Source organism: Copadichromis virginalis, linkage group LG16 (genome assembly GCF_057382275.1).
Source record: "Copadichromis virginalis isolate Kocher_CV1m ecotype Utaka linkage group LG16, C_Virginalis_male_GT1.1, whole genome shotgun sequence".
Lineage (NCBI taxonomy): Eukaryota > Metazoa > Chordata > Actinopteri > Cichliformes > Cichlidae > Copadichromis > Copadichromis virginalis.
In genome coordinates this window covers 20,658,829-20,668,322 of record NC_140633.1, presented here as the reverse complement: position 1 = coordinate 20,668,322, position 9,494 = coordinate 20,658,829, and the positions used below count along the sequence as shown (strand labels likewise).

At 42.1% G+C, this 9,494-nt stretch overlaps 1 protein-coding gene and 1 long non-coding RNA gene across 2 annotated transcripts in view; one reads left to right on the top strand and one right to left on the bottom strand.

Moving 5' to 3' along the window:
- Nucleotides 1-321: 321 nt before the first annotated feature.
- The window catches only part of LOC146690673 (cystathionine beta-synthase-like), a 10,260-nt gene continuing 1,087 nt past the window's right edge, over nt 322-9,494 (bottom strand). The window contains exons 2-15 of the mRNA XM_085433713.1: nt 8,048-8,368; nt 6,722-6,828; nt 5,878-6,012; nt 5,661-5,740; nt 5,375-5,579; nt 4,500-4,591; nt 4,172-4,291; nt 4,010-4,094; nt 3,822-3,927; nt 3,230-3,307; nt 2,984-3,118; nt 2,339-2,447; nt 2,158-2,242; nt 322-970 (exon numbers count right to left, since the gene is read on the bottom strand). Of these exons, the coding sequence (XP_085289839.1) occupies nt 846-970; nt 2,158-2,242; nt 2,339-2,447; nt 2,984-3,118; nt 3,230-3,307; nt 3,822-3,927; nt 4,010-4,094; nt 4,172-4,291; nt 4,500-4,591; nt 5,375-5,579; nt 5,661-5,740; nt 5,878-6,012; nt 6,722-6,828; nt 8,048-8,361 (1,776 nt within the window). The 5' untranslated portion in view covers nt 8,362-8,368 and the 3' untranslated portion in view covers nt 322-845. The remainder of the gene's footprint in view (nt 971-2,157; nt 2,243-2,338; nt 2,448-2,983; nt 3,119-3,229; nt 3,308-3,821; nt 3,928-4,009; nt 4,095-4,171; nt 4,292-4,499; nt 4,592-5,374; nt 5,580-5,660; nt 5,741-5,877; nt 6,013-6,721; nt 6,829-8,047; nt 8,369-9,494) is intronic.
- The window catches only part of LOC146690672 (uncharacterized), a 9,021-nt gene continuing 2,784 nt past the window's right edge, over nt 3,258-9,494 (top strand). Inside the window, exons 1-3 of the long non-coding RNA XR_014915456.1 lie at nt 3,258-3,323; nt 3,828-4,315; nt 8,040-8,210. This is a non-coding gene — a long non-coding RNA (uncharacterized LOC146690672). The remainder of the gene's footprint in view (nt 3,324-3,827; nt 4,316-8,039; nt 8,211-9,494) is intronic.

Sequence of the window (9,494 nt, the reverse complement as noted above, 5' to 3'; positions counted from 1 at the left end):
CCTTTAAATGAAGTAAAATGTAGAAAGCAGCAACACCAGATCACAAACCCCGTTTTATGAGCTGTGCCGTAAACTTAGTTAAAGAGAAAAGTTGGACAACCTTGAAGCTCTATTCACTTTAATTACACTGCAAAAGCATTTTTTGTGCAACAAGCTTATAACTAAGCTTAACAAGTAAGTAAGTAAAACAGTGAGCTGAATTTATCATCACTTTCTGTTTTGCAGGTACCTGGTTTGAAGGTTTCTAGGTACCTGCTAGCTAAGAGGAAATACAGAAAATTAATAAAAACATGTCACAGAAAAGCAAAACAAACCAGAATCTGTAAGGCCCCACACTTTCCGTATGGCTCAAGTCTTTAATAGTAGGAGTAAAATGCAAAGAATATAAACACTGAACTATTCTGTAAGAAATGAGACTGTAGGCCTGCTTTCCACCATTCAAAGATTAAATGTAGATATCAGACCTAAGCCGGTCGCTGCATTATTGACGGTGAAGGGAACACATTCATTTCGCACAAGTCGGAGAAAAGAGTCAAAAAGCTCCAGAAAGATGATGGTAAAGTCCCTCATACAGCATTTAAAGCTGCAAGGTGAATACACTCAGATTACTTGTAACAACACTGACAGGATTAAAGTTAAAAAAAGATAATGTTATTTTCTATTTTGCTTCAACTGTCAACAAATCCCAAAAAACAACAACAACAACAGCTATAAATATAATTACAACTTCTCTGTCCTCTCTGCGACTGTATATCTTATAATTTCGGTGACACTGTAGGTGATTGTTTGCTGTGTCTCAGTGAGAAGAGAGTAAAATCCACCTTAAACAGGACACAGTCACTGGGTTACACTGCCTGACTTTGATGGTTGCAGTCCTGCCCCTCGTGTGTGGTGATGTAGGAGAGAAGGTCAATCGATGTCACGACGGCAAATAAAATCTCCCTCTGGAGGGCCGACCCATCGACCCCGTCTGCACAGAGACACAAAACTGCTGATGGACACAGATCTGCTAATCTCATAAACACGTATTTTATTTACAATATAGAAAATATATCAGATCTTTAAACTGAGACACACCGTTACAATAATAATACAATGTTTAAAGCGTTAAATGTTGACTTCAGAATTTGATGGCAGCATCACGAAGGAAAACAACAAAGGAAAGCCAGAACTGCAGTTAAAAGAAGAGGGGATGTTACACAGTGTCGAACACGGCCGTGTCCCAACTTCATTCAGACATCAAATTTAAAATCAGTTCTATTGTGAATAAAATATCAGCTTTTTTTAGGGGGGGGAGTAATAATTCACTCATTTAACAGTTGATTAATCCAGCCTCTGGGTCTCTTTTGTGTGACTGTAATTCAACATCTTGTTAGGATGCCTGGGTCGTCGACCCAGGGTTTTTGAGTTTATGTTATTATTTATAATTTCTAGTTTTTGGTTTCTTTGAGTTCCGTCTTATGGCTTATGTCTCTGTCGTCTTTAGTTGCTCTGTCTCCCCTATCACCTGCATCCCCTTGTCTAGTTCGCGTCTATGTGTATCTTAAGTTCCTATATCCCCGTGTTCAGTCAGTGTTTTGTGTCTGCCCTGTTCCCACGTCTCTGTTCCCTTTGTAGTGCCTGCATGTGAGTCTGTGTCTTTGTTCAGTCTGTGTTATGTGTTTCCTGTTTTACTTTGAAGGTCTCTGTCTTTTCTCAGTGTGTTCAGGTTATGCTTCTTTGGTCTCGTCAGTTCTGATTTGCCCCAGCTGTGTTTCCCTCCTGTTACCCATTCCCTGATTGCTCCCTCTGTGTATTTAAGCCCTGTGTTTCTCTGTGTCCGTGTCGTGATCTACCGTTTACTTTGCTGTGTGTTTTGTCATTTTTCTAGTTTAAGTTTGTTTTGAGTTTTTTCAGTCATGTTATATTTTGAGTCTTAAATTAAAGCCTTTTTGAGTTCACGTCTGTCTCCAGAGTCTGCACCTTGGGTCCTATTCCTGCCTGCACACAGCCATACCTAACACATCTTTGGTTTTGGTCCATTAGTCAGTCAAAAAAGTGGAGCCCTCGCAGCTTTGTGAATGACATTTATCAACCATGCAATAAACAGCTCATTATAAAAATGATCTGCACATAAATGTCCTGCATAAACACTATTTAGGAAATTAATTTTCTCACATTGCGTTTGATTGTGAACCACCAGGGCAAAGTTATCAGTTTTGAGGATATGGGAAAGCTTCCCCAGGTCGTCTGTCAGGTGCACCTGAAAGCACAAGTGGAGGAAGATTAAACAAGCGTGTAAAAATGTTCATTATGTCATCAAAGGTCGCCATGAAGAGCTCTGCATTCTCTGACTGACCTGTTTGAAGGCTTTGAGGAGCACCGCGCTGACAGCAGCTGAAAGTTCAACCTTCCCCGCCAACAGAGAGGACAGAATGGTTTCCAGAGTCACCATTCCCAGGATGGCCCTGTGGAAATACACAAAACCCACAAACTCCCATCAGACTCAGGTGACGAGAAGACTAACCCATCATGTCTCTGTCTGCTTATTTCAACCAAATGTCAAGATTAAAAAATGGGTAACCAAACTGGACGATTAATCAATATAGTTTTTAACTAGAGTTTATCTTGAGACGAGATCCAACTTATATGGTTACACACTCAAATAAGGATACCTCACATGGGGATTTACACTGGAGGGACAGGGTTGTAATGTATGTGTATATACCCATCAGACGTCCAACTGCCCACACACGTCTTTAAACTACAACACACATCTTAGCAAGCTGAATCAATTGACCAGAGGCAATGAGTAGTTAAGTCCACTAGAGGGCAGTCATCCTGGCACAAGTCAAGGACAGGACCCCAGGCAACCAAGAACTGCCAAGTACCAACATTCACAGGAAGGCAGGAACTTGTCCCATGTCCCACAGGGACCAAGGCTCAGGAAGCCTCAGGCCTGGCATTTATAATACTAACCTGATATTGAGAAGAAGAGACATACCCTGACTCAGTGACGACTGGTGCCTGATCCAGTGAGTTCTCCTTTAGGATCTCAATGGTTTTCTGGCAGGACACAGAATATGTGACAGTGAGGGGGGCAGACAGGTGTAGACTCTGAACAGTCCGGTTCCACCACCTGCAAGACGGAAAAACAGAGGTTTTAACACCAACCTGCCCCGTCATACCTCCTCTGAGGGGCATAAGCTATAGCTGATTCGGGGTGTTTTGTTATTATGGTGTTTTTTACCAGGGTTTTGGGTCCATTTGAGCGTCCAAGCAGAGGAAGCCTTTCTCACACATCCACTGATTCGTCAGGAACTTTGACCTGCAGGTAAAAATCGGTGAGTTTGAAGAAGTCTGCTGAGGTTTGGTCAGACTTCCACCTAAAACATGTCTGACTCTAGAAAATCTGTTTTGTAATGGTTGCAGCATTTCAGTTAAGGACAGGAAAGACACGTGGCTGTAAAAAATAAAAATGAAAAAACATAACAGCTGAAAGCCATCTCTCATTTTCTCTCACCTTTGTCTTGTAGAAAAAAATCCACATAAAAAAGAAAGTGTGTTTGTGTACTGATGTCTAACTGCAGAGGTTACTGATTTTTCTTTAGCATGTTTAAAAGCAGTAACATCGGTTGAAATGTTTTATAAGTTAATAGCAAACTTGTGAAATGACCATTGAAAAGTCCTAACGTCACCCCTATTTAAAAAGTATTGATGTTCATGGGCATGATGAGTGCATGTAAACGTCTGCCCACAACTGTATTTTTGAAGGCATGAAGGCCTGTGAGCACTCCAGACTCTCTCTGGATTCAAAGTGTATCTGCCATTGTGTCTCGTACATGTAGTTGCGGACAGAGTCAGGCAGGATGACCACGCAGCGCTGCCCCTCCTCCAGCTGCTGAGCCATCTTCACAGCTGCTGCCATCGCTGAGCCAGAGCTGCCACCTTCAGCAAAACAGGCAAATCGATCATTTAGAGCAAACTGAGGTTGCTCATAACATACCACAACTCACTGATATGAACTTACCGCACAAAAGACCCTCCTCTCTGATCAGTTTGCGGGACATAAGGAACGTTTCTGTGTCGGTTGATTTGTACCAGACATCCACAATCTGTGCAGATTCAACAGAGACGGGCGTTTAGCAAAAATACTCACTTTACAAATGTGCACGTTAACAAAAATACTCACAGATCTGTCCAGTACTGTGGGGATGAAGTCAAGGCCGATTCCCTCCACTTCAAATGGAAACTTTTTATTCTTCCCTTCTGAGCCTTCCAGAACAGAGCCTTCAGGATCCACACCGACTACCTAAAAACAGACATGAGGAATTGGGTAAGAGGCTGCAAACACTGCAGGGTTAAACAGTTATCAAGTAATGTTTGATGGAGCTGCCAATACATGCATTGCTTCACTGATGGATATGCATCAGTGTGAGTCAGAAATAATAAGAAGAAGAATACAGTAAATAAAAACCATTCATTAAAGACTGTGGACTGATAGGTTGTGTGGTGCTCACTTTGACATTTGGACATCTTTCCTTTAACTTTCGAGCAACACCAGTGAGCGTGCCGCCTGTGCTGACTCCAGCCACCAACATGTCCAACTGACCTAAAACAAAAACACATTTCCTTTTTCAAGCTGTAAAAAAGTTTTTTTTTAATAATAATATAATTTCACATTCATGCCTAATAAGCTAATATGAACGATTAGAGGAATTTTCAAGGTTTAACAAAGAGGACAAGCTATATGCCTTCATATATTCGTGCAGTTTGATATACAGCTCAGTGTTTCAGGCATGTTTCTTGTATGATTAAAAGTAATTTAATACATTTGTGCAAATAATGTGGAATCTGTCCATAGGTTTACTGTTCGTCTCCTCCCAACCGTCGACATTTTGTCATGTTTTCATGAGAAACAGTGGGAACGGGAGTTAAATGTGCTGTTTCACACGCCTCCATGGGCAGATCAAATGTGCAAGTCTAACCTCAGTGCACAAAAAGATTACTTCTGATTGGATCACTTCCAAACTCGTCCCACCTCATGTCTCCAGAAATTCTCATTATACTTTGTTTTTTGTTGATGAAAGTGTCAAAACATAATTTTGACACTTTTTTTGTGCGTTCGTTTTTATTTGGTTATTGTCTTTTCTCGTTCTTGTTTTCATCAGGAAAAAAAATATGGTTGTTGAGAACAAAATGAACGCTGCTCCTCAGAGCCAGGCTCAGACTTTCTACTTCAATGAGTGAAGGGAGAGAAAGAAAAGACTTAGTGGCAGAGCCATGTGTTTCTTTTCATTACCCTCAAAATCAGTTGTTGAATTAAACATGTACAGCAAAAATTAGACTCAAGCTAGAAGATGCATCAAAAATCAGAGTTTCTATCAGCTCGAACCATCACACTGCTCCAGTATCTCCTCAGCCGTGGTGTCGTAGTGAGCCAGGGGGTTGCTTGAATTGCCATACTGGTTGAGGATGTGCGAGTTGGGGATCTCGTTCTTCAGACGCCAGGCCGTACGTATATGAGACTCTGGTGAATCAAAAGCTGCAGCTGTGGGTGTGCGGACAATTTCTGCCCCGAGAGCTCTCAGGACATGCACCTAGGACACAGGAGAGGATGAAACTTCAATGCATTCCTCCCACTGAAAAGAAGAAGAAGAAGAAGAAACAGGGCTACTTACCTTCTCCATGCTCATCTTCTCAGGCATCACAATGATGCAATGGTAGCCTTTTACTGCAGCTATGAGGGCGAGGCCAATACCTGCACAAAGAGCAAGATTTATTTAAATGACCTTTTTCCTTCATCATGGAGCTACAATACTGCACTTCAGTTTGGTTTATGTTAAACCGTATCAAACACTGAGCCTTCAACCCATTTGTTCATTCACACTCATGTACCCGTGTTTCCAGAGGTGGGCTCGATGATGGTGTCTCCTGGTTTAAGGACCCCGGCTCTCTCGGCGTCCTCCACCATGCGCAGGGCGATCCTGTCTTTCACACTGCCTCCTGGATTGAAGAACTCACACTTGGCCACTAAACACAGTCACCCGTTAAAAAGAATACTGTCATACTACACAGATAATGTGTAAAAACTGAAATTAAACTAACAGAAATGAATAAATAAACAGATAAAAGAAACGCATGAACAAGAGGAGCCTATAGAGAATTTATACTCTCATCTTGGAAAAGCTAAATGTGTTTGGCACATTGCGTTCGGATCATCAACGTAGGTTTGAAAAGATCAAAGAACCTGGATTTTGAGATGGGCCGCCAGTGTGAAACACAGGTGGCGCAAACAGTTTTCAGCTTTCCAGCTCAATTTAATTTACAGGTGTTTTTGTTCTTTCATCAGAGAAACAGAGAAAGAAAGTCTTTCAGTCTCACCTCTCCATCCAGGGAACGAGCTGCCTCCTCATACAAAACAACAACAGTCTCACAGTAGGAAACATGATACTTCAACGCTCCCTTCTCAGCTATTTTGCTTGTTCTACGGCTGTGCCACAGTCATTCAAGGCCCTGCTGTTTACTTCTCCCATTTAAACAAGCGAAGTTTCGTGCAGATTCATTCACATAATGAATCTGCACGAAATGCATAATAATCATTCTAATGTTTATTTGGAAGATTTTGCAGAAACTGAAAGTAAAAATAGTCAAAGTGATTGTGTGCAGAGAAGCTTATGGATTCTGCTTGTACTGATATCCAGGCATGTGTGGGTGTGTCACATTTTACATTCATACTCACAGATATCACACTTGAGCCCAAACTCTTTTGGGATGTTGTTCAAGCGAACCAGAGGTGTGTGTCCAATTTTCTCAAGGATGCTGGAGAGGATGCCAGAGGGCTTGGTGCTGTAATGTACGAGATAACACACAATTAACAGTCATTACCATCTTGGAGATACCATACAGCATGTCATGTTCATTACATCTCGTGAGAATTTAATTTCAAAATACCAGAAATACCGTATCAGAAGTATCACTACAACATGCTCTAACTGGCCAATTTGTTAGGTACACGTTTTTATCATTGGGTTTAACGCCCTTTTTTCTTTCAGAAATGCCTTAATTCTTTATGGCATCAAATGGGTGACATGACCCATTTGGTGCTGCAGACCAGGTGCCTGACGTTCCACCAAATCCCAAAGATGCTCTACTGGATTGAGATCTGGTGACTGGAGGCCATTTGAGTGGAGTGGACTCATCATCATGTTCAAGAAACCAGTTTGAGTTGATTTGCGCGTTGCAGCACGGTGTCCTATCCTGCTAGAAGCAGGCATCAGAAGATGGGTACACTGTGGTCATAAAGTGATGGACATGGTCAGTAACAGTACTCAGGGAGGCTGTGGGGTTTAAATGATGCTCAGTTTATACTAAGGAACCCAAAGTGAGCCAAGAAGATACCCCCCAAATTATTATACCACCAGCAGTCTGAACCACTGACACAAGGCAGGATGGATCCATGCTTTTATGTTGATTATGCCAAATTCAGATCAGGTGAAGTTTTTCCAACCTTCTATTGTCCAGTTGTCCCTGTGAACTGTAGCCTCAGTTTCTGGTTTTTAGCTGTCAGGAGAGGCATCCAGTGTGGCCTGCTGCTGTAGCCCATCTGTTTTAGGTTTGATATGTTGATAACTTAGTTGTAACAAGTCTTTTCCCTCTAACTTCTGTCATCAACAAGGCATTTCCCCCCCAGAGAACTGGATATTATTGTCTTTGTTTGACCGTTTTCAGTAAAGCACAGAGATGATTGTGTGAGAAAATCTGAGTAGATCAGCAGTTTCTGATAGTTCTGAGTCAATTAAGTCACCGTTCTTCATTCTGGTGCTCAGTTTGAACTTCAGCAGGTCATCTTGATCATCTTGATCATCTTGATCATCTCTACATGCATTGAGTTGTTGCTGTCTGGTTGACTATTTATATGTTTGCCCATGAGTGTATGTGTGACATCTGTTTGTGAATCAACATTCTTTTACAGCTGTAATAGAGTTTCATTATTTAAAGACTGAGCTTAAGCTCAGAGCATTCTCTCCTCTACACAGCAACCTCTTTATTTTTTCCAGACTCTTACCGTGCTGAGTGGCTATGAGGCGACTCTGACATGGGCGCGCCCAGCTTCCAAGTACATCTCCTGGGCAAATCAGGACGGATCCACTTCGTCTCATCAGGAGTCTCGTCTGTGTTCTCCAGCTGAGTCTCAGTGAATGATTCATCCTTATCTTCATCATCAGCAGGTAACCTGTCACCACTGTTCACAGCTGCTGTAGCCTGACACACACTTGAAGATGCTTTAGCACAAGTGACTTCTGCATTTGTTGGGTTAGCTGCAAATGTGCAAGGAGAAGGAACTTCTTCCAAGGACTTTGTACCAAAATCAGTGGGCATGGTTCATCTGCAGCAAGATGGGACACATATTACACCACATTTACATCAAGCTTTCAAAAGTTACTGACAAGTTGGCAAGACCTTTTGTTTTAGTGGCCACTTAATTTGACTCATTCATCAATGACTTGTATCAGAAAAAGCTGCACTTTAACCTATCCCAGCTGTCTTAGGGGAGAGGCAGGGTACATGCACAGGTCGCCAGCCTGTCGCAGGGCTAAGACATAGACACAGACAAGCATTCACACTCACATTCACATATGCAGGCAACTTAGAGTTTCCAGTTAATCCCTACTAATTGCATGTCTCTGGAATTTGGGAGGAAGCTGGAGTACCCGGAGAGAACCCACACAAACACAGTGAGAACATGCAAACTCCACACAGAAAGACCCAGGCCTGATGGTGGAATTGAACTCAATAAATAAGCTACACATTATTTTATCTAACCTTAAATTAATTTAAAGCCAATTTGCATGACACAGTTTGATTGATGTCCTCCAGACATAATTTTAAGAATATGTTGCCCCTTCTGTGTCCACCCACACATTGTTTTGGCTGCCACTGGCCGACACAGGTCGCTGGTCCATTACGTGGCCAACACAGAGAAAAAGACAACCGCACACTATAACACCCCCACCTACAATTTAGAAGCATCAATTATCCTAGCAAGCACGTCTAATCAGTGGAAGGAAACCCACACAGACACAGTCTGGCCTCACAAACTTCACACAGACAGGCCCCGGCCAGACCGCAGTAGTAGTATGATCCTTTATTCTGTGCTGTTTTTCAGCTTTCTGGTTGTGGGGTTACGATTACTTTCCTTGTGCTTGATATGATCCTGTGTTCTGTGCCTTTTGTCTCCTACTTGCCTGAGTTGCTAGGTTTGTTTATTTCATTTTTCCTCTGTTCCTTCTCTCTTTGTGTGTCTGTTCCCTCATTACCCTCTGTGTGTATATATATATTATCCCTGCCCTTTGTCTCTCTTGCATCGTAGCCTTGTTCCTGAGTCCTACGTTTAGGACCTTAGTCCTGCCTGACACACAGCCTAAAGAAGAAATACATATTCCGACTCCAGTTTCAAAAGACTTCCAAGAACGCCCAGCCCGCATAATAATAAAACCATTAATATATACAGT